Source organism: Lampetra planeri, chromosome 39, assembly GCF_965212315.1.
Source record: "Lampetra planeri chromosome 39, kcLamPlan1.2.h2, whole genome shotgun sequence".
NCBI lineage: Eukaryota > Metazoa > Chordata > Hyperoartia > Petromyzontiformes > Petromyzontidae > Lampetra > Lampetra planeri.
In genome coordinates, this window is record NC_136145.1 from 8,537,181 (window position 1) to 8,562,481 (window position 25,301).

General features: G+C 48.4%; 1 protein-coding gene across 1 annotated transcript; it reads left to right on the forward strand.

Annotated features, from left to right (window-relative positions):
- The first annotated feature begins 1,785 nt into the window (after positions 1-1,785).
- LOC144731595 (putative ATP-dependent RNA helicase DDX41) lies at positions 1,786-24,463 on the forward strand. Its single transcript, XM_078612768.1, has 17 exons — positions 1,786-1,945; positions 4,277-4,369; positions 4,807-4,969; positions 6,130-6,204; positions 7,203-7,263; positions 7,964-8,100; positions 8,850-8,922; positions 9,374-9,527; positions 10,332-10,468; positions 12,417-12,579; positions 14,515-14,646; positions 15,407-15,478; positions 15,886-15,982; positions 18,100-18,249; positions 18,697-18,768; positions 22,735-22,845; positions 23,699-24,463. The coding sequence occupies exons 1-17, from the start codon at positions 1,871-1,873 to the stop codon at positions 23,833-23,835; spliced, it is 1,902 nt and encodes a 633-aa protein (XP_078468894.1). The 5' UTR covers positions 1,786-1,870; the 3' UTR covers positions 23,836-24,463.
- The last annotated feature ends 838 nt before the right edge of the window (positions 24,464-25,301 follow it).

Here is a 25,301-nt window from a genome sequence, read left to right on the forward strand (position 1 = left end):
TTATGGGTTTACTTTAGAGTGCATAGTTTGGGTTGCCACAATCTCACTGCTGTGGCTTGTCTTACATTTTCCATTTACAAAGGAGATGTGCGCATCGGCCTGATGTTCGATGATCTGCCCGTGCATTATGCAGGATTAGCAGCATCAAAGGGAGGGGATATGGGAAATGCAGGTATGTGATTAGTACTACTTATGCCCTACGTGCCTTTACCGAAAGAACCAAGAAGACACGCACACAATTTACACACACAACACAAGTTATACACACGCACACAAGTTACACACACAAGTTACACACACTCGTTACACCCACGCACACAATTGACACAACACAAGTTACGCACACAAGATACACATACAACACAAATAACACACAACACAAATTACACACACAACACACAAGTTACACACACAAGTTACACACACAATCTAGATTTGACACACACAAGTTACACACACAACACCCAAGTTACACACAAGTTACGCACACGACACACAAGTTACGCACACAACACACAAGTTACGCACACACAACACACAAGATACACACACAACACACAAGTTACACACACAAGTTACACACACAACAAGTTACACACACAACACACAAGTTACACACACAACACAAGTTACGCACATGACACACAAGTTACGCACACGCACACAAGATACACACATAGCACACAATACACAAGTTACACACACAATCTAGATTTGATACACACAACATACACACATAACACACAAGTTACGCACACAAGATACAAACACAACACACAAGTTACGCACACAACACACAAGTTACGCACACAACACACAAGTTGCACGCACAAATTACACACAAGTTACACACACGATACACAAGTTACACACACAAGTAACACACACAATCTAGATTTGATACACACAACATACACACATAACACACAAGTTACACACTCAAGTTACGCACAAAACACACAAGTTACGCACACACCACTCAAGTTACGCACACAACACACAAGTTACGCACACAACACACAAGTTACGCACACAACACTCAAGTTACACACACAACACACAAGTTACGCACACAACACACAAGTTACGCACACAACACACAAGTTACGCACACAACACTCAAATTACGCACTCAACACACAAGTTACGCACACAACACACAAGTTACGCACACAACACTCAAGTTACACACACAACACACAAGTTACGCACACAACACACAAGTTACGCACACAACACTCAAGTTACGCACACAACACACAAGTTACGCACACAACACACAAATTACGCACTCAACACACAAGTTACGCACACAACACACAAGTTACGCACACAACACACAAGTTACGCACACAACACACAAGTTACACACTCAAGTTACGCACAAAACACTCAAGTTACACACACAACACACAAGTTACGCACACAACACACAAGTTACGCACACAACACACAAGTTACGCACACAACACACAAATTACGCACTCAACATACAAGTTACGCACACAACACACAAGTTACGCACACAACACTCAAGTTACACACACAACACACAAGTTACGCACACAACACACAAGTTACGCACACAACACACAAGTTACGCACACAACACACAAGTTACACACACAAGTTACGCACACGACACACAAGTTACGCACACAACACTCACGTTACACACACACGACACACAAGTTACGCACAGGCTCAAGTGACGCACTCGGGTCGCGCCAGTTGGGGACGCTGTTGTAGCTCGGGGTGGGGTGGGGGGGCGTTGTTGTAGCTCGGGGTGGGCGGTGCCGAGGCTGCTGTCGTCGTCTTGGTGGCTGCTGGTGGAGCTCGGGCCGCGCTGCTGTTAGTTGTTGTGGTGACTATGGACGTGGAGGCCAAGCTGCGCGTGTCGTGGCGGCGGGAGCGCAGCGACGAGAGGGACGAGGCCCCTGTGAAGGTGACGCGGCCGCCCTCTCACACGGACCCGCGTCGGCGTGGCGTGCAGGCGAGGAGCGGGCTTGCCTAGGCCTAGTGGGCCGTGACTGGGCCTGCGTGTGTTTATGTATACTGTACTGTATCCGAGCAATTATAATAGTTAAAATGTTAACGGAAGTAAGGTCTGTCAGGGATTGGGAAAATAAATGATGGAAGTTAATGCTAAAGTGGAGCAGTGCAAGGGAAGAAGCAGAGAAGTGAGGTGACCAGTTTTGAGTGGGAGTACATTGTATTGTGAACTGCAGTGTGGTGAGTTTGGTGGGTGAGTGTGTTGTTGTGACCTGCAGTGTGGTGAGTTTGGTGCTTGAGTGTGTTGTTGTGACCTGCAGTGTGGTGAGTTTGGTGGGTGAGTGTGTTGTTGTGACCTGCAGTGTGGTGAGTTTGGTGGGTGAGTGTGTTGTTGTGACCTGCAGTGTGGTGAGTTTGGTGGGTGAGTGTGTTGTTGTGACCTGCAGTGTGGTGAGTTTGGTGGGTGAGTGTTGGTGTGACCTGCAGTGTGGTGAGTTTGGTGGGTGAGTGTTGGTGTGACCTGCAGTGTGGTGAGTGGGTGTGTTGTTGTGACCTGCAGTGTGGTGAGTTTGGTGGATGAGTGTGTTATTGTGACCTGCAGTGTGGTGATTTTCGTGGGTGAGTGGGTTGATGTGACCTGCAGTGTGGTGAGATGGTGAGTTTGGTGGGTGGGTGTGTTGTTGTGACTTGCAGTGTGGTGAGTTTGGTGGGTGAGTGTGTTGTTGTGACTTGCAGTGTAGTGAGTTTAGTGGGTGAGTGTATTGTTGTGACCTGCAGTGTGGTGAGTTTGGTGAGTGAGTGTGTTTTTGTGACCTGCAGTGTGGTGAGTTTGGTGAGTGAGTTTGTTGTTGTGACCTGCAGTGTGGTGAGTTTGGTGAGTGAGTGTGTTGTTGTGACCTGCAGTGTGGTAAATGGGTGAATTTGGTGGGTGAGTGTGTTGTTGTGACCTGCAGTGTGGTGAGTTTGGTGGGTGAGTGTGTTGTTGTGACCTGCAGTGTGGTGAGTTTGGTGGGTGAGTGTGTTGTTGTGACCTGCAGTGTGGTGAGTTTGGTGGGTGAGTGTGTTGTTGTGACCTGCAGTGTGGTGAGTTTGGTGGGTGAGTGTGTTGTTGTGACCTGCAGTGTGGTGAGTTTGGTGGGTGAGTGTGTTGTTGTGACCTGCACTGTGGTGAGAGAGTAAATTTGGTGGGTGAGTGTGTTGTTGTGACCTGCAGTGTGGTGAGTTTGGTGGGTGAGTGTGTTGTTGTGACCTGCAGTGTGGTGAGTTTGGTGGGTGAGTGTGTTGTTGTGACCTGCAGTGTGGTGAGAGAGTAAATTTGGTGGGTGAGTAGGCTGCTGTGACCTGCAGTGTGGTGAGAGAGTGAAGTTGGTGGGTGAGTGGGTTGTGGAGAGCACGGCTGGTGCATCTGCCAGTCATTTCAGTCGGTCAACCCATGGCACGTGGGTCTGTTCCATGACCTGCCAGCCGACATTTGACACTTCACGTGGCCTCAAAATGCATCTGGCATTGCACAGGTGCTTTGGTGATGTCGCCGCCACTTAGTAATGAACAGCAGTTGGAAGTGCATCAGTGAGTGCTGTATTGTAAAATATATGAAGAGGAGAATGGGTCATGGATTTGTCGATAGTTAGCGATGGAGTGAGTGGCAGCTGGAGGAAGAAAGAGGCGTAGACTTCCAGCATCGTGTAGTGGCTCATTACGATGACGCGTCTTCACGCGTGTTGTTTACTGAACGTCTTTTCTCCAAGGCTCTTTACAATAATTATTAAATTGTACATAAGATGATAGTGGTTAATATAAAGAGTGGGGTTATTAAAAGTGGTGTTGTAGTTAGGTGACAGGAGGGAAGGTATTAGCAATCAATGGGGGTGATTGTGGTATTATTATTTTGATGACGGAGTGGTGATGCTGTTATTGATGTTGCTGCAGGTGATGGAAAATGTATGCAACTGTTATGCTAATGAAGCAAACAACTGTAAAAAATACTGAAAAAACGAGAATCAATCCCAATGAGACGATGAAACTGAGACAAAGTGAATTGAGTCTTTAATTGAATCGCAGTCCTGAATCGGGAAAATTCAACGAATAGCTGTGAATGATGATGATACGGCTGCTGATGATGTTGATGCTACTGATAATGATGGTGGTGATGATGCTGATGATTTTCATAGCCATGCTGCTGATGATGCTGTAATTATGCTGTAGATTATAATAACGCTGTTGCTGCTGCTGATGTCGAAGATGCTAATGATGCTAATGATGCTAATGATGCTGTCCATTCCAGCGTGCCCGGACTTCTGAGCACAGAGAGGCCTCTTCAGATGAAGATGACGACTACGTGCCATACGTGCCAGTCAAGGAGCGCAAGAAGCAGCAGGTTCTGTCCCGTCATCATCGTGTCCCCACCCCAACCAATGTTTCTCTGTGCATGAGCATCAGTGGCTTGAGGGCTGAGAGTGCGTTGTAATATTGGTGACGAATATCTGAACCAGTCCTGGGCTTCCCCTAGATCAACTCAGCCTTGAATGAGGACCTGGTATGGTGTGTAAACATCAGCACTAGGGAAACAAAAGCAGCCAGGCGTGGTGTTGGCCACCCACCCTCATGTGCCGTACTGGCCTTTATAGGTTCTTCTCGCTCACACCACTTGCAGTCTTACTCTTTGGTTCTTTCGGTAAAGTCAAGTAGAAAATCAAATCGAATTTTTTTTCTTTTCTACGTGACTTTACCGAAAAAATCAAGGAGTAATTCCTGCAGTCACGAAATCTTCGAACTTGCAGTCTTGTTACAGGCTATACGGTCTGTGTATGTCAGATGTTGCGGCTGCTCAAGCAGGTGCAGTATGGACGGGGAAGGGGCGGCATGGGGGAGGGGGAGGCTGGGGAGGGAGGCGCGAGCGAGGAGGACGAGCCGGCCGGCCCACGGTCCAACATCAGCCTCCTGGACCAGCACCAGCAGCTGAAGGAGCGTGCAGAGGGTACACACACTCGTCTATACACTATATACTACACTAGTCTGTACACTATACTAGTCTCTACACTACACTAGCCTATACACGACACACTACACTATTCTATACACTACACACGACAATAGTCTATACACTATATAGGCATGTCTCACTTAACGAGCGAGATACGTTTGCTCGCTAAGCGAAAACTTGTTAAACGATCTTTGTTTTTTCATTGACTCCCATGTTAAAAGCTGAACAACGTTTCAGAAACAAAATTATCCACTTTTTTACGTGAGAAGTACAATTAAATTTTTTAAAATAAAGTAATAAAACATAAAATGTAACACAACACATGAAAAACCACAGTGTAAGATTCCCCTTATAGTTGATACAGACTGTTGGGGAAAGTGCTGTTATCGAGCATCTATGAAGGCCGGTGTGGCACACGAGGGGTGGTTGGCCAGCACCACGCCTGGCCGCCTTTGTCTCCCTAGTGGCGATGTTTATTCATCGCACCAGGTCGTCATTCGAGGCCGAGTCGACCTAGGGGAGGCCCAGGACGAGTTCAGATAATCGTCACTGGTGTTGGCCGTGAGCGGGAATCGAACACGGGTCGCCAGATTCAAAGCGCCGCACGCTAACCATTACACCACCGCTCCCCATACCCATCCACCCCTCCTGCCACCCGTCCATTACAGTGCCACCACGAGGCCCCCTTCCCCAACATAACCAAACGCGTGCACTTAGCACAGGAGTGCTGCTAAAGAAACAGCTGCAGGCCACAGTGCACCCCCTGCCGCCATGGGATGCATATTTATTGATCAGTCTCAGCTCGATAAGGGAACATTTTGCTCGTTTTGCGAAACAAATGGGTCTAAATTCAAACTGCTTGTGAGAGCGAATTCTCGTAGAAAGAACGCTCGTTAAGCCAGACACACCTGTACACTACACTCATCTATATGGCATACACTATACACTGCACTATTATATACTGCATACACGGTCACAATCTGGAGCCCTCCTCGTGTCCCCCGTCTGTATAATTTGGTCATACACTGGAGCCCCACTTGTATCCTCCCGTCTGTATTATCTGTCACAGTGTGGAGAGACCCCTTAGTGTCCCCTCATCTGTGTTATCAGTCACTGACTGGATCCCCCTTCGTGTCCCCCCCCCCCATTTGCAGCTCGTAAGGAGTCTGCCAAGGAGAAGATGCTGGAGGAGGAAAAGAAGATTTTGGAGAGCGTTGCAGAGGGAAAAGGTAACTAAAATACCATGTTGATTCATTTGTGTTAATAATTATAATTTAATCTACTTGTACACATCCACAAACATAGTAGGTATACAGCAGATAACAAACAAATGCTGCCTGAAACCAAATAGGTGATGGAATAAACTGCGTATATTTCGTTTTTCCCCCCCTTAATTATTATTTTTTAACTGTTCATTTTGTCGTCACCAAGACATTCCATAGTGACCCATTCCCTGCCATATTTGATCAGTTATCTAAAATGTTATATTATGCTTAAGATTTAAGTACAAAAACTGCTGCCCACAAAGGGGCAGCCAAAGAGCTGCAAGGGGGCCGCTAAAAGCCACATGGGGCTCCCGAATCGCAGGTTGCTGGCCCCTGGACTAGTAAGAGACTGGTTTTCACTAATGCAGGTTTAGTATCCAGAGCCTTGGCTGGGGCGTCACAGCACTTGGCAGTGTTTGGCAATGTGGCTGCACATGCTAAACTCTTTGCATGACCTTTCCTAAACAAAACTTTTATTTTAAAACTACAGTAATCTTTTATTTTACCAGGTAAAACCTGCTGAGCTATTAGCTCGTTTTCCTTAGTGACCTGGCTACTAATGATAGCTCAAAGAAGTTGCTTATCATGTTGAAGTTTATAGCAGCCAAATATTCTAAATGCATGTTTCTAAATGTGGAAATAAAAACCGGAGGAGGACCCGGAGAAAATTCCACGTGGCCACAGGGAGAGAGACATGCAAACTCCAAATATGCAACAGGCGTCAGAGTCAGAATCGAACCCACGACCTACTGCATACCAGGCGAGGGAAATAACATGTCGCCGCTGCTGCGCCCCTAAAGCCATAAGGTGGTGGGGATGAGACTGTAAAGTAGTCCTTGAAAGTCTGGTGTCGATATTGTTCAAGTCCCAATGTCTAGCAGGAGTAAGAAAGTGATGGCGTAAGTGGCATTGGTACAGGGATGTCTCGTCCAGCGCTGATATTGATGTTGGTGTCATTGCAGCGTTGATGTCGGTGAAGGAAATGGCTAAGGGCATCACTTATACCAGGGCCTGCAAGTCTGGGTGAGTGAGATATCGTCATCACCAGTCTTGGTTCCTCCACTGCTGGATGAAGGCAGACAAAAGTGCTCACCAACAGCACTTGTCCCAACGCTATAAAGTGTCACCTGGTTGGACTTGTGTGTGTGTGTGTATTTGCGTGTATTTTTTAGTAAACTGAGTAGGGGTACAGTTATGCCTCAATTTATGAATGTTCGGTTTATGAAATTTCGTGTAAATGCAATTGACAAAATATGGAAAATTTTCGATTGACGAAATCGAATTACCGCGTGAACTAAGGTGGCAGTGTGGTGCAGAGGTGGTGTATCTGCCAGTCATCCAAGTCGGTCAACCCATAACACTTGGGTCTGTCCTGTGACCTGCCAGCAAGTGTTCCACACTTTATCTGATAGGTTCCAAGTCCTCTTAGCCTGGTGCAAGCACCGTGATGATATCACTGCCACTTAGTAGCAAATGGTGACGATTGGCTGTTGTTCAATAACTGATTGTTGTTGAATAAACGATTGCTGTTGGATGACCAACTGCTGTTGAATGACCGATTACTGTTGAATGACCGGTTGTTATTGAATGATCGATTTTTATTTAATGACCGGTTGTTGTTGAATGACCGATTCCTGTTGAATGACTAATTTATTGAATGACTGATTGCTGCTGAATGACCGATTGTTTTAAACGAATGACCGACTGTTGTCGAATGACCCAGGTGGAGAGCCCCCCGCCGCGTGGTGAACATGCCAGAGGAGCGGCACGGGCGCGTGAGGCGCAAATGGCACATCCTGGTGGAAGGGGAGGAGCTCCCCATGCCCCTCAAGAGCTTCAGAGACATGAAGTTTCCTCCAGGTACTGTTTGCCGTCACTCACCAGTAGAACAGGGAGCCAGCAGTTGAGTGAGTCATGTAGCCTGGATGCCCAGCCACTGCATGCCCAAGTAGCTTCTGTTTAGCTGGATAGAGGGGGCTAAATAGGCATGGCACAGGCTAGAGACGAGATGGACTGGTGTGGTACAGAAGGATGTGGAGTGTATTGGACTTGCCGATAATTGGTCCCAGCCATGTCAAGATCGGTTTCTGAAGGAGGCTAATGAAGGATGCTGCTGGTGAGTTGGAGGCATTTGGCCTCCAGCAACAACGGAGGGCAGAGGAGCAACGCTCACAACAACGAGCGGAGTGCCGGGCGGTTAAAATGCGGAGTTGGCACAGTGAAGAGCACAGTTGATGCATCTGCCAGTCATCTCATTCAGTCGGCACATGGCACCTGGGTCTATTCCATGACCTGCCAGCGGGCATTTGACACTTCACGTGGCCTCAAAGTGCATCTAGCATGGCACAGGTGCTGTGGTGACGTCACAGTCACTTAATGGTGAATGATAGTTGTTGTTGAGTCAGGCACACGACTCACTTGGTAAATCATACAATCTGTGGGGGTTTTTACTCAGACAGTCAGCCACTTGTTTGTTCGCTTACTCATCCACAAACTCACTTATCCACACATTCGTTGACTCGCCCAATAATCAGTTAATGTATTCAGCCACTCTTCTCACTGATGATGATGACTACAATAATAATGATGATAATGATACCATCCCACAGCAATCGTGCGGGGCCTCAAGAGGAAAGGCATCGTGAAACCGACTCCCATCCAGATCCAGGGCCTACCCACTGTGTGAGTGTCTCCCTCGGAAAGAAGCACAAGCCAGATATCTTAAGTGCCTTGCATTGGTTCCTGAATCCATGTTATGACCAAAACCAGAGAGAAGTAATGCTGCTTGTTAACTTAAAGAAGGATGGTGACAATGATAGTGGTGATGATGATGCATCATCCATCCGCCCATTAAATACAAAGATCCCCCAGTATTGCCTTAACAGACTGTTGGAGCATGTGCTGATAGCGTGTAGCACCTATGAGGGCCGATACGGCACACGAGTTTGGTGGGTGGCCAGCAACACACCCGACCGCCTTTGTCTCCCCAGTGGCGATATTTACACATTGCACCAGGAACTAATTTGAGGCTGAATATACCTAGGGGAGGCCAAATAACCAATTCAGATAATTGTCACTTGTGATCACACACACCCCCGTCTTAATGACTCGCCCACCCTTTGTCTATTGCCAGCCTCTCTGGGAGGGATATGATCGGAATTGCCTTCACGGGTTCAGGCAAAACACTCGTGTTTACGCTGCCCATCATCATGTTCTGCGCCGAGCAAGAGAAGAGGCTGCCCTTCCTGAAAAACGAGGGGCCCTATGGGCTCATCATCTGCCCATCCGTGAGTGAAGGCACTGAGACTCTGACACTTGCTCTGATGCGAGCACTGGCACTTGCACTGACACGAGCATTGAAACTGGCACTTGCACTGACACTAGCAAAGATAAAGATCCCCGTATAGCCTCAACAGACTGTTGGGATAAGTGCTATTAGCGAGCACGGCACACCAGGGGGTGGGTGGCCGCGGAATTCCCAGGCGCCTTTGTCTTCTGAATGACGATGTTTACATATCGCACTGGGTACTCATTTGAAACTGAGTCGACCTCGGGGAGGCCCAGTACCGGTTCAGATAATCGTCACTTTTTTGCCGTGAGCGGGAATCGAACTCGGGTCGTCCGGTTCGTAGCACAGCATTCTAACCACTGTGCCACCGCCCCCCATAGACCCAATGCACAGCAAAGATACAAAACAAAGACCCCCGTATAGCCATAACAGATTGTGGGAGAAAGTGCTGTTAGCGAGCACCTTTGAAGGAATGGCACACGAGAGGGTGGGTGGCCAGCACCACGCCCGGTAGCCTTTGTCTCCCTAGTGGTGATGTTTACACCGCAACAGGTACTAATTTTAGGCTGAGTCGACCTAGGGGAGGCCCAGGACTGGTTCAAATAATCGTCACTGGTGTTGGCCGTGAGCGGGAATTGAACTTGGGCCGCCAGATTCTTAGCGCAGTGCGCTAACTGCTGCACTACCGCGACTGCACATGCAGACAACCACATACACAATCACAGCCCACACTCTTGATTTCTCTTTGTTAGTCCTCCTCCCCATAATCCCTCTCCTCACCCCTCTTTTTCCCCACCCTCAGCGTGAGCTCGCTCGACAGACGCACTCAATCCTGGTGCACTACTCGCAGTGCCTGCAGGACGACGGCTTCCCGGCCCTGCGCTCTGCCCTCTGCATAGGCGGCACGTCCGTCAAGGAGCAGCTGGAGGAGATCCACCGGTCAGTGCCTACTGCTCAGTCACGCACCCTTTCGCTCGCTGGCTCGCACTAGCCTACCTACCGATCTGCTCGCTCAACCGATTGTTCTTCCGCTCGCCATAACCCCTGCCTACACGATCGCCGTGTCGCCCACTCAACGGCCTCTTAGCTCAAACGATCACTCATGATTGCTTGACCGTACAGGTGTAGTAAGTACTCAGGAGGCTTGACGACGGGATCGGAGGCACACTTATTTATTAACACAACTTGTATACAGTTAACGAGTATACACAGGACCTAAGGGGTAACGTCCCCTTACTCGGCTAACAGGGAGACACGACATCTAAGCCCCGCTAACCTAAGCCCAAGTCCTCCACTAGGGAGCTAAGGGAGGCTACCTGTCCCAGCCCTGGTCAAGCTGGGATCCGGCACCCTGAGTCCCCAGACCTGCTCGTCAGTCTGGGCTCTCGGGGCCACGCCACCGGCTAGCCCTGGTCAGCCCTTACAAGGACAGCGAGCCAGGGAAGCTCCGGGGCCTATTCTAGCTGGTCTTCCGTCTTCGCTGGTTAAAGCTGATACTTCGACCTCGAGCCCTCCGGCTCACCACCTTTTATAGTCCTCGGCCCCCCCGGGAGGGGCCCGTGGGGGATGCAGGTGCGGACGTCGGTGTGGCCACCTCCTATGTGTACGGCCCTAACCACGCCCCTTGTGTTTGTTGGCCATCCGCTCCCATACACAATTACACCTCTACACAGGTATCCCTTTATTTACGAACGTTCGGTTTACGATAGCGTCATAGTATCCCTACAGTGGAACAGTTTTGATGCCACATCACCTTTCCAGTCATTCCAACATGCTGATCTTTTGGTCAATAATTATTTTAGTTTTATATTTATTATTATTCAATCGTTTTAATATTTATGTTATGATTTTAGGGGGATTGTGAATAGTGATATAGGTGTATATTTTTAGGTTAGGAGTAGAGTGGGAATTACTTTCCAAACACATCCCTAATTTTTGGTATTAAATTAATGGGAAAATATATTCCGATTTAAGACATTTCATTTAACACGTTTTTTTTTTATTCTTCCCTTTCATAAATCGAGGGATACCTGCATTGTATTAAAGGTCCCTGTGTGGTTTTGTAGTGTGCCCTCTTATATACTGTATTTTCAACCTGTCATAACTTTGACCAATTACCCACTCAGCTGATCGCTTATTTAACCGCCAGCTCACCAGTTTGCTCGCTTGTTCACTCACTCATTCAACCACTTAACCAACCCCTTCACTCTCTCGCCCATTCAGTCACTCAACCTACTAAATTGCTCACTCACTCACTAGTTTGTTCACTCGCTTACCCTCTTGCTCACCTGCCTACTCGACAAAAAGGCAAAGATACCCCATATAGCCTCAGCAGAATATTGGTGCAAGTGCTGTTAGCGACTACCTATGAAGGCCACCTCGGCACACGAGAGTGTGGGTGTATGCATTGTTCTTTTTTTTTGGTGTGGTTTTCATATAAGCTCTCTTGGGTTTTCAACCTCACCTGCACACCTTTTTACCTTGTTTTTTTATTTTCACTGTTTGTCTTTCACTTGTCTTTTTTGTGCGAATAATAAAATCAGCACCATGTCCGGCCGCCTTTGTCTCCCTAGTGGCAATGTTTACACACTGCACCATGTAATCATTTGAGGCTTAGTTGACTAAGGGGAGGCCCAGGACCGGTTCAGATAATCGTCACTGGTGTTGGTGGTCGTCAGCAGGAATCAAACTTGGGCCACGGGGTTCGTAGCGTATTGCGCTAACCGCTACACTACTGCTCCCCTACTCGAGAATCCATTTACTCAACTGCACACACAACTTCTCACTCGCTCACATATTTAATCACACAGAAACCCACTCGTCCAGCAGTTGTTGCAGTCTGTTATGATTGTTGTTGACTGGCTGTTGGTGGCTGGTGGTTGTGCAGGGGGGTGCACATGATGGTGGCCACCCCTGGCCGCCTCATGGATCTCCTGCAGAAGCGCATGCTGGGCCTTGACGTGTGCCGCTACCTGGCGCTGGACGAGGCTGACCGCATGATCGACATGGGCTTTGAGGAAGACATCCGAACCATCTTCTCTTACTTTAGGGTGCGTTTACCCAGTCGTCCACATGCACACACTTTCATTAGTCTGCCTATTCAGTTAACAACAACAACCACCATTCGCCACTAAGTGGCGGTGATGTCACCATGGTGCTTGTGCCAGAATATGTGCACTTTAAAGCAACGTGAAGTGACGAAGGCTTGATGGCAGGTGGTCAGGGAACAGATCTAGGTGTCATTGATTTACTGATTGAGATTACTGGCAGATGCACCACCATATCTTTGCTAGCCCATGCCGTGGCCGTTTAGCCCCCTCTATCTGGTCAAACAAAAGCTGTTTGGGCATACGGTAGCTGGGCATTGCGGGCTATATGACCCAGCCAATGCAGCCTTGCTTGCCAGAGGAGCTCACCAATCGGACCGTGTCCAGATCTTTAATGTATTTATGAGCTCTTTGCACAATCCAGTCTAATGAAACACAGGATGGATCATAGGCAGGTCATCCTGAATGCTTCTAACCTGTTCACTCAACCACGAGCCCACATGTACATACATTCATTTGTTTTTAGATGTATTATGTTGTGATATATTGTGAACAGTCCTGTGGACCCATCATCCGCAGGACGAAGGGTGAGGGGTGGGTGTGATGCCAGTATGGCAGGGAGAGGGATGGTCTCGGACAGACTATCGGTGCCGTTTTTGTGTGCTATCCAGTCCCTCTATTTCCGAAGTGAGAGCTCTGTCCGTATTCTTGGTGTTAAATCAAAGTCGTTCACTATGGGTGTTGGACTCTGCCAAGGGTGCGTCTTGTCTCTACTATTTGTGATTTTCATGGATAGGATATCAAGGCGCAGCCGAGGTATGGAGAGTATCCGGTATGTGGGCATGGAGGTGGTGTCGCTGCTTTTTGCAGATGACGTAGTCCTCTTTGCCTAGTCAGTCTGTGATCTCCAGTGTGCACTTGAACGGTTTGATGCCGAGTGTGAAGCGGCTGGGATGAGGATCAGCACCTCCAAATCTGAGATCAACAGCTGCCCTTAGTGGAGGAGTTTAAACACCTCGGGGTCTCTTTCGCGAGTGATTGTAAGTGGGAGCGGGAGATCAGCCGGCGGATCGGTGCGGCGTCCGGAGTGATGCGGACGCTGTACTGTTCCGTGGTGGTGAAGCGGGAGCTGAGTTCTCGAACAGAGTTCTCGGTTTACAGGTCGATTTACATTCCCACCCTCACCTATGGTCATGAGCTTTGGGTAATGACTGAAAGGATGAGATTCTGGGTACAAGGAGCCGAAATGAGGTTTCTCCGCAGGGTTGCTGGGCTCACTCTCCGTGATCGGGTGAGGAGCTCGGTAATCTTGGAGAATCTCGGAGTCGAGCCGCTGCTCCTCCGAAACGAGAGGAGCCATTTGAGGTAGTTTTGGCACCTGGTAAGGATGCCCCCGGTAGACTCCCCCTGGAACTTTACCGGGCAGCACGTCCCAATGGGCAAAGACCCCAGGGCCGGCCCAGGACATGCTGGTGGGACTATGTTGCTCGGCTGGCCTGGGAACGCCTGGGAATTCCCCAGGAAGAGCTAGAGTCCGTCACCAGGGAAAGGGAGGTCTGGACCGCCCTCCTCAATATGCTGCCGCCGTGACCCTCATCAGGACAAGTGGATTGAGAAACAAACGAATAAATATTGTGAGCAATTGTGCTTTGTTGTTTTGGGTTTTTTTTTGTCATTTATTTTGTTTACCCAGGTGATAACTCAAGAGACCAGGATGAGTCTCATTTGTCACAGTGACCTGGGGCATTAGTCTCAGTAGGGAGCGATGATTGCAAAATCTGATCCTAATTGAGTCATTGGCAGGTAATTATTGTATTTGTCGAATGTGAACCCTGACGTAGTTTGTATCGTGCTATATTGTATTGAGTGGTCCCTGTGTTGTTAGTATTGTGCCGTATTGAGTGGTTCCTTTGTGTCTCTGTGATTTACTGCCAACAGGGCCAGAGGCAGACCCTCCTTTTCAGCGCTACGATGCCCAAGAAGATCCAGAACTTTGCGCGCAGTGCACTCGTGTTGCCAGTCACCATCAATGTCGGGCGTGCGGGCGCGGCCAGCTTAGACGTCATCCAGGTGAGGATGAGTACGTAGGTGCGTATAGGTGTGAGCGAGTGTAGGGGTATTGGGGTGTGAGTGCAGGTGTATTTGGTATGGGTGTAAATGTATTTGGGTATAACAAATATTGTGTAAGAGTGTATGTGTGTGTAGGCATTTTCCACCAAGATCTCCCTTCTAACCCGACTAGACTCATGGGACAAGTACTGTTAGCGTGCACCTATAAAGGCAGGCACGGCAAACCAGGGGGTTAGTGGCCAGCACCACGCCCGGCCGCCTTTCCCCAGTGGCGATCTTTACATACAGCACCAGGTTCTCATTTAAGGTTAAGTCGACCTAGGGGAAGCCCAGGACCGGTTTAGATAATCGTCAGTAGTGTTGGCCATGAGTGGAAATCGAACTTGGGTCGCCGGGTTCATAGCGCAGCACGCTAGTGTGTGTGTGTGTGGTTTCAGAGGCGCAGAGGTTAGTGCAGTACACTGAACCCGGTGACCCGAGTTCGATTCCTGCTCATGGCCAACACCAGTGCCTGCCTTCATAGGTTCTCACTAATTTAACTTTATACTACAGTCTGTTAAGGCTTTATAGGGGCTCTTTGTGTGTAGGTGGTATGTGTACACAGCATTGTTATAATTTCGCATTTGTTTCACCGTATTAGCATGCGTTGGTTCGCATGGATGGATATGTGGTGTAGGAATATGTGGTCTGTGTGATTGCCATGTTTTTCTCCACACTTGCGCTGACGTGCATTCTCTCGCCTCTCTCCGTACCCGCACAGGAGGTGGAATACGTGAAGGAGGAGGCCAAAATGGTCTATCTACTTGAGTGTCTACAAAAATCTTCACCCCCAGTACGCACATTGCAACTCGTTCAGCTCGCGCAGAGACATAACACAGACCCACAGCCTTGACACAAACCCTCAGCCTCAACACGAACCCACACACTTAACACAAACCCGAGCCTCAACACAGACCCACAGCCTCAACACAGACCCACAGCCTCAACACAGACCCACAGCATCAACACCCACCCACAGCCTCAATAGAAACCTACAAACTCTACACTAACCCACAGGCTCAACACTAACCCACAGGTTCAACACTAACCCACACATTTAACACAAACTCACAGAAACACTTAGCACATAGCAAATGAAGATAAGATGACTTTGACCTGGTATATGTGAAGCAGTGTATCAGTGTAAGCAGACTCCGCCTGCTAATTGCACAATCGCACATCTCCTATTGCCCTTGGCAGGTGCTGATCTTTGCTGAAAAGAAGGCGGACGTTGATGCTATCCACGAGTACCTTCTGCTCAAGGGTGTGGAGGCAGTCGCCATTCATGGAGGCAAAGGTAACGACCACTGCCTGACTGCTGATGGGACACTGAATGTTGAAGCCGATCCAAAGTTTTCTTCTGTTCAACTCAATATTTTGCTGAAATGATCTACTCACCAGAATCAGAATCTTAATCTAAACTATTTTTTATTTATCAGGTTCAGCCAACTGACCTACTAGCTCTTTTTCAGATGCAATATGGCCACAAATGATAGCTCATCCAAGTTGCTTATCATGTGGAAATTTATAGTAGTAGCCAAATAATCTAAAACACACGTTTCTAAATGGGTAGGAATAAACTGGAGTACCCGAACAAAAATCCACGCGGCACCAGGGAGAGAGAAGATGCATACCAGGCGAGATATAACATCTCGACTGAGTTTGCTCGCGTTGAACTATTATTGCTGAAATGATGCACTCCCAAGAATGGGAAACTCTATCCTGGAGGAATCTTGACGAGCTATGAAGCTCTTTTTTACAGATGTCCCTTAGTGGCACGTCAGAAATTTACAACATCCAGAAGGCCATGTGACTGATGATGTGTCAAATACTCTTATTTTTGTTACATGGAGTTGACAGACATGTGAAGGAGGCATATTTAATCTACTTACTTATTTTGTTACTTATAGTTTTCACAACGAGGCTGGTGATTGTACTGTTGAAGAGCTAATTGGTGAACAGTGTTAGAATATTCATGATGCACATCCATACAGCCCAGGTCTATTCACACTCATTTTAATGAATGAGTGAGTGTGAAAAGCCCAGTGCCTTCACAGCTACTTATCCATTGCATACAATGTACAGTCCATTTGTCATCCCACTGCTGGGTCAGCGCTTCCACACGCTGTATGGGCCATCAGGGTTATTTGATTATACTTCACCGCCCTGATCTGTGCTGCTATCGATCACATCGCCCACACTGCAGGTCGCAACCCTATGCTTCTTCCCTCGTACTGCTCACTTTTTGAATTCTCTCCTCCCATTGTCTGTTTGCCCACCAATTTGAGAAATGTGTTCACTTTTATCCTTTCCAACTTTGATGGTGCTGTTTATTGCTGGGTGCTTGACGTTTTGGACCTTTGGACCCATGCTGTGAGCGGCTGGGGTGCCACAGTGGCAAGATGTTGTCTCTCAATCTTGATTTGAAGCTTTCGTGACTGCAGGAATCCATACTCTTTGGTTCTTTCGGTCACGTAGGTAGAAAAATAATAGATCACTTATTTTTCTATCTACGTGACTTTACCGAAAGAATCAAAGAGTATGTTATCTCTCGCCTGGTATTCAGGAGGCCGAGGGCTCGATCTTGACCCTGATGCCTGTATATTTGGAGTTTGCATGTTCTCTTTCTAGTCGCGTCGACTTTCTCTGGGTCCTCTGGTTTTTCCATCCACATTTACTACATGCTAAACTTTTTTAAACCATTTTATTTCAGAAGCGACCTGGCCACAAATTCTAGCACTTCATGTGCACTTTGGTGTTAGACAACGCTGCTCATTAAACTAACTCCGCACAGCTCTTCTGTCATGACCAAGCACAGAGGCTATGCTCAACCTTTGTTAACGATAAGAAAGACTTTAAAGGTATAGGGAGAAACTCCATCAGAGGTGATGTCTCTGTGACGACGTTGCATTAGCATGAACAACACAGTTGCTGTGCCCCAGATACGACAACAGGATTTCACCTCTGGCCAAATTGTGCTTTGTATAGTTGTCGTAATAGTTTCGGAGTTAAGATAAAAACCTAAACAATTTTCTTTACCGGGTAAACCCCACCGAGCTATTAGTTCTTTTTCAGAAGCCACCTGGCCACAAATGATAGCTCAGCAAAGTGGATTATCACGTGGAAATTTAAAGCAGCCAAATACTCTCAACGCATGTTTGTAAATGTGGTGGGAAAAACTGGAAGACCCGAAGAAAAATATACGCGACCATGAGAAGAACATGCAGACTCCAAATATACAGGCGTCAGGGTCGTGACCGAATTCACGACCTCCTGGTGGTGCTGATGAGGCAGCCAGAGCAGACTTGTGATGCTTTAACACCCTTCATGGTCGAACAGAATGGGAAAAAAGCTATGGCCTTTGTTGTGACAGCTGCTTTAACCTCCCGTTGGCCGTCCCCTCTCCCCATGCAGACCAAGAGGAGCGGACCAAGGCGATGGAATCGTTTCGCGAGGGCAAGAAGGACGTCCTCGTAGCCACAGATGTGGCCTCCAAGGGTCTGGACTTCCCCAACATCCAGCACGTCATCAACTACGACATGCCGGAGGAGATCGAGAACTACGGTAGGTCGAGCGGGGGAGCGCCTGTTCACCTTTCACCTGTGGTGAATGGCGGAGAGAACGAGTTGAGCGGTGCGCTTTGGGGCAGTGACGTGACCCAGCGGTATCAAAATCGGAATCAGGGGGCGCCGAGGTGGCTAGATGTTATCTCCCTCGCCGGGTATGCAAGAAATCATGGGCTTTGATCCCGACCATGGCGACACCTATATATTTGAAGTTTTCACGTTCTCCCCATGATCGCGTGGATTTTTCTCAGGGTCCTGCTTTTTTTCCCTTCACATTTAGAATCATGCATTTAAAATATTTGGTTGCTACTATGAATTTCTATGCGATAAGCCACTTTTTGTTGAGCTTCTGAAAAAAGAGTTAATAGCTCAGTGGGCTTTATCTGGTAAAATGAAATTGTCGTCGTAGATGAGGCTGTTTTGCGTGTTTCTGTGCTTTATTCAGTTCACCGAATCGGCCGTACGGGGCGATCTGGCAAAACGGGTATCGCCACCACCTTCATTAACAAGTCCTGCGGTAAGTGTTTCTCTGTATTTTGTGTGTTTCTTCGTGTGTCTCTTCATGTGTCTCTTCGTGGGTCTGTGGGCACATGTGCGTGGGTGTAAATTTGCATGCACAGTCAGTCGACCCATGACACCTGAGTCTGTCCCGTGACCTGTCGGCGAGCCTTCATATGACCTCAGTGCACCTGACCTGACACAGGCGCCGTGTTGACGTCACCGCCACTTCGTGGCGAATGACAGCTGTTGTTTTCGTTCTCTGTGTGTATGTCCGTGTGTGAACACAATGACTTACAGTTGATTCCTGGCTATGGGCAATATCAATGAAAACTGGTATCGGAACCTTTACTGGACTTGCCCCTGTTGTGGAATGTAAACATCAGCTTTGAGGAGAATGAGTTAGCCCTTCTTATGCTGGCTACATCCCCAAACCCCTTGTGTAATGTCATGGCCTTAATATGTGCTTGCTCATGGAAAAGTCCATTCAGAACTCTCCAAGTGAGCATTGTGATGTCACATGATGTCCCAGGTCCTAGTAGATGATATCACATAACTACTTGTGAAGTAATTAATTTTCCTGTTATTTTCATGAGGCACACAGCCTGTATATGCCCTGCACAAAGTGCTTGAGGTTTGTAATTCCCATTCCTGGAATTCAGCAAAGTTCAGGATCAGAATCTTTATTTGGACTCAAGGAATCCGATGAGCTATGAAGCTCTTTTTCACAAATGCCCATTAGGGGTAGGTCAGCAAGTTCCAACAACAAACAATGCAGAAAACATAAGGAGTGCAAAATAGAGAAAAAGGTAAGCAAGCCACTAAATACTAATATAAATGTCAGATTTTTGTTTAACACTAAATGCAAGTTTGGGCAAGGCAGCAAAACAACCAAACCATCCCAGACGACACCAAGACAACACACAGTCCCTGAATAAAATGGCACATTAAAATTGTACTCGCGATGCACAATTAAATGGCAACACAATTTAATATGATGTCGTTTTTTCATTGGATGGCTAAATCCCGGATGCAAACTTGGGTTATTAAATGTCCAGAGCATCTGGAAATGTCTCGAGCAATAAACACATCAGTGTTACCTTTTTAAGTGAAAAACAAAGGGAGCTGCCATGGTGGTGTAATGGCACTGGTTAACATGGTGGGCTACGTACGGTGTGAAAGATGTTCAACATGCATCTGTGGGGCTCCATATCGCCTCAACCGGGCGCGCCTGGGTCGCCCAGCCGCGAGTCCCGGTGCCCCGGGCTCCGTCCGCCACTTTGTCCTCGTGGGACAATGTGGACCCCACGCTCCCTCGTCCGACTCCAGTGTGGGGCGGCGTGCTCGTTTTGTGCACAATGCGCGGGTAACGGGGCATCCTGGCACTACACTCGCTACGGGAGGGCATTGTTCTTCCGTCGTCCTTGGCGCGGCTCATCGAGTTAAATCACTGACGATGCAACCGCAGCGGATAACGCTAAAGCTTAGCACGGGACGCGCAACCATCAGCACAAAGGCTCGATATGAACGCGCGGCAGACAACGCTAATGCTCGGCGCAGGATGCGCCACAAATACATAGGCCCTCGCTCGCTGCTCTCTCCCACGCCGCTGCGAACACCACCCCGGGGCTATACCGTGTGTGCGAATGTGTGAACTCTGGGCGTTATGCTGCGTCGCCCCCTCCCGACTATTCTCGCACACACACTCAATCCACTACTTACACAGAAACTGGAGACACCATGCCGTCTGCCCTCTTTATTTTGAGCGCGAATCCTTGAATGTAAGCCGTCTAGTTGGTACGACCCGAGAGTGTATTTCGAGAAAAACCTTATCTAACACTGCCAATCCACCTAGTCGACCAAGCGTCCTCCGTCGTACCTCGTAGCTGCAGTTGCTGGTTTCGCACAGACGCTGTGAGCGGCGAAGAGAGGGGGGCTGACTGAGATGTCCACCGCGAAGAAGTAGGAGACAAGATGGCCCCCTCGTTCCCAGGTCTCACCTTTTATTTCCAACTGCAAAGGACCTGGGTCACGTGATACTGCCTCGCCCAATCGTGAGCCTACCTATAGCCACATGCGGGCCTTTCCTCTCACACAGACCATGGCTGCCTTTGATCTCCCCTGACCCATTATTGTCATATCATCTCATAGAGTCCCTGGCACATAATATGCTACACAGTGGCAGTGGGGGTCGCAAAATGCCGATTTATTACTAATAAACCCCAATGATCCAATCGAAATCCCTAATTTCGATCAGATCATTGGGGGGGCACGTCCCACCCCACGCTCCCCACTGGCTCCGCCAGTGCTCAGAAACCCCCGGCTGGGTGCTGTTCAGGTGGAGTTTGTCTCAGTGGATGAGAAGGTCGCCTCAATGAGACTTCGGGTCTTATAAAGGAAAACTCCATGCTTTTGCACCAAACAGCAGTTTAAAGTATTCGGCCTTCTCGGAGACAGTGGCTGCAGTGCTCGACAGAGTGTCGCCTACCGTCTCCATAGTCTTACTGGGTGACTTCAATGCTCACGTGGGAAATGATGGAAATACCTGGAGAGGAGTGATTGGGCGGAATGGCCCCCCTTGATCTGAACCCGAACGGTGAGATGTTATTGGAATTCTGTGCTAGTCACAGAATGCCAATAACAAACACCATGTTCGAACACAAGGATGCTCATAAGTGTACTTGGTACCAGAGCACCTTGGGCCGAATGTCAATGATTGACTTTATAGTTGTATCATCGGACCTAAGGCTGTATGTTTTGGACAGAGAGGGGCAGAGCTGTCAACTCACCACTTGGTAGTAAGTTGGATCTGACCCTTGGGGCATCGACCAGATAGATGTGAAAGGCCCAAACAAATAGTACTGGTTTTCTGGGTACTTATGGCAGAAGACCCAGTGCAGAATGATTTCAACTTTCACCTCCAGGAAAACTTCTCCTGAATTTCCGGGGAGGTCGTGGACATTGAGTCCAAGTGGACGATGTTCAGGACCTCGATTGGGGATGCAGCTGCGAAAAGCTGTGGCCTGAAGGCAGTTGGTGCCTGTCATGGTGGAAACCCTAGGACCCGCTGGTGGACACCAGTGGTGAGGGAAGCTGTCAAGTTGATGAGGCTTTCCGAGCTTAGCTCAGAAAAAGGTCTCCGACTCGATTGAGAGGTACCGGCTTGCCAAGCAGGCGGCTGCAGCAGTCATAGAAGCGAAAGCCCGAGCGTCAGAAGAGTTTGGAGAGGCCATGGAGAGGGACTCCCGGACAGCCTAAAGGATATTCTGGCAAACCAGCCTTAGGAGGGGTCGACGGGGCGTGGCCCAGGCTGTATTCAGGAAGGGTGGCATAAAATTGACCTCAACTTCGGAGATAGTTTAGAGGTGGATGGAACACTTTAAAGAGCTCCTCAAAAATCTAGAGATCTGTTTAGTAGAGGCTCCTTGGCCAGCATGTGGTGACGTGGGTCTTACGTGTTGTTTGGATGTTGATACTTGCGTTCATTGGTAATGTTCTGCTGGAAATGGTTACTGGTTCTGAGAATGGCTACCAGTTAAATGGTGATTAACAAGACAGAATCAAACCCGGAGTGTGGCCTGTGACGACCTCTTAATTCCCAATTCTCTGTTGCCATTTTGCTTCACCTCAACCTCCAAGTAAAAATATCTCCTGTTTAGCCTTAAACTGTTGGGTAAAGTGCTGTTAGCGAGTACCTATAAAGGCCGGAATGGCACAGGAGGGGGTGGGCCAACACCATGCCCGACCACCTTTGTTTCCCCAGTGGCAATGTTTACACACTGCACCAGGTGCTCATTTCAGGCTGAGTCGATCTGGGGGAGGCCCAGGACCAGTTCAGATAATCGGCACTGTTCTTGATGGCTGTGAGCAGGAATCGAAACTTGGGTCATGGCCGAGTTCATAGTGCAGTGCTAATCGCTGCCCCACCGCTTCCCACTAACTGGGCACTCCACATGCACGTCAACCTCCACACGCATGTCCACAGACGAGTCGGTGCTCATGGATCTCAAGGCTCTGCTCATGGAGGCCAAGCAGAAGGTGCCGCCTGTGCTGCAGCTGCTGCAGACGGGCGACGAGTCGATGCTGGACATCGGAGGTGAGCGTCATAGGGATGAACGAAAGAATAGGGGGGCACCGTGGTGGCTAGATGTTATCTCCTACGTCTGGTATGAATGAGGTCATGGGTTTGATCAAAACCCTGATGATACCTGTTGTATATTTAAAGTGGATTTTCCTCCGGGTCTTCCGGTTTTTCCCTGCACATTTAGAATCGACGTGTTTAGATTACTTGGCTGCTACTATAATTTTCCACATGATAAGCCACTTCAATGAGCAATCATATGTGCCCAGGTCGCTAATTTAAAAAAGTGCTAATAACTCAGTGCGCTTTAACTGGTAAATAAAATAGTTTTAGTTTTTGTAAGCTTTACCCTTTCTGGCAATAATACAGGAGGTGTTAACATGTTCAAACACCAAATCGACACCTTTTATATCAAGTCTGCATTAACCACACATGCTTGTGTTAAACCATGCAAAGAAATATGCTTTATTTGTCTTTTAAACTCATTGGCCAAGACCAGTGTTTGACCAGAGAATGCCAAAAGGCAAACAGCACAAAGGCAATGCACAAATTAATACTCATAATAAAGGTTTGTTGGGTTAGATCGTGTTATTTATAAATGTGTTGCAACCCTCCACCACCCGACACGGCTAATCGGTAAAATATGTGTCACGTTGACAAAAGACAAATAGTTCACTACTTTAGCCCACTGGTGTGTTTAGTGAATTCACAACATTTCCAATTTTTGAGTACAACGTTTCGCTGGTAATTACATCCGGCATCATCTGTGTGTGTGCCCGTGTGTGCGGTTGTGTGTGCGGTGTGGTGTGTGTCCGTGTGTGTGCTTGCCCGTGTGTATCCTCGTGTGCGTGCATGCGTATGTGAGCAGGCGAGCGTGGCTGCACATTCTGCGGCGGTTTGGGTCACCGTATCACGGAGTGCCCGAAACTGGAGGCCCTACAGACCAAGCAAGTCAGCAACATTGGCCGCAAGGATTACCTTGCGCATGGCTCCACTGACTACTGAGTGCCACGCTGGCTTCCACTGCCATTGGGCAGAGTGGATGGGTGGAGGGAAGGGTGAAGGAGGACAGAGTGGATGGGTTTCTCTCGGCGTTGTCGTTGTGGGAATTTCGGCCCAGATGAGGTCTGAGTGCTCACAGAGGAGGTGAAGTAAAGGACACTTCAATGAAAATTTCAACCCAGATTTAAAGTGACTGGTGTTTTGTAAAGATGCACAAATGCTTTGTGTCCCAGAGTTTTATGTTAAATGTTTAAAGATCTGTGAAATATTAAAATGGGTAGTAATGGCTACGTGGCTTCCAGGCACGACTGCCATAGTGTCCTCTACTGAAGGCACAGCCTCAGTCGAATCTGCTCGCATCGACAGCCTCGACACAGACGCACAGCCTCAACATAATAACAGCCCCAACACACCCACGGGCCCAACACAGATGCATAGCCTCAATACTTACAACCTGTACATTGACCACAGTTTCAACACTGACCCACAGTCGTCTCTACACAGACGCATAGCCTCAACAGATATACAGCCTCAACATAGACCCCTCAGCCTGAACATGGACATCCACATACATCTGTTTTACAATAAGAAACAATAAAACTTTTATTTTTAAATAAACGTTGTGACCATATCTATTTGTCTTGTTTCATACAAATTTGGGGGGGGGGGGGGTGGGTGGGGAGGTGTGAGACCTGAAGGAGTTCAGATTCTGGGGTCTGGAGAGATCTGACGTCCTGGGGGGTCTGGGGTGGGTCCACGGGAGGGTTCCGGGTGGTGAAAATGGCTGAAGAATTACACTGCCAACACGACACGCGTTACAGTAACACCTTACTGGTGTAGTGGTGATACGCGCTGGGTGTATATGTCGTGTGCCAGCGCGTATGTACGGGTGTGTGTGTGGTGACGCGCGCTGACGGGGAGGAGCAGGCGTCAGTGCGCGGGTGGGGGTAGTGCTGCTGATTGGCTGTGTGCCGGTGACGCGCCCAGAGGGAGTGATCGGGTAGCAGCGCGGTGTGATTGGTCGGGGAGTGGAAACACGCGCTGAGCGGAACCGGATCGTAAGGATAGCGCGTGGGGATTGGGTAACTGAGGAGCGGTGCCGACGTTGAGGTCCGCATCCGCTCCGCCTCCCGGGAAGAAGGGGTATATAAGGTGATGCACAGAGGAGCAGGGGGCAGAAGTGGAACCATCTAAGAATGAAGAGGAAGGTGCAGAGATAGAGCCCGGAGAGGAGAGTAATGGAGAGTAGAAGCTGAGTGATGTATAGTGTGTAGCCAGTGAGAGAGAACGGTCTACACGAGCTGAGTAATGTATAGTGTGTAGCCAGCGAGATAGAACGGTCTACACGAGCTGAGTAATGTATAGTGTGTAGCCAGCGAGATAGAACGGTCTACACGAGCTGAGTAATGTATAGTGTGTAGCCAGCGAGATAGAACGGTCTACACGAGCTGAGTAATGTGTAATGTGTA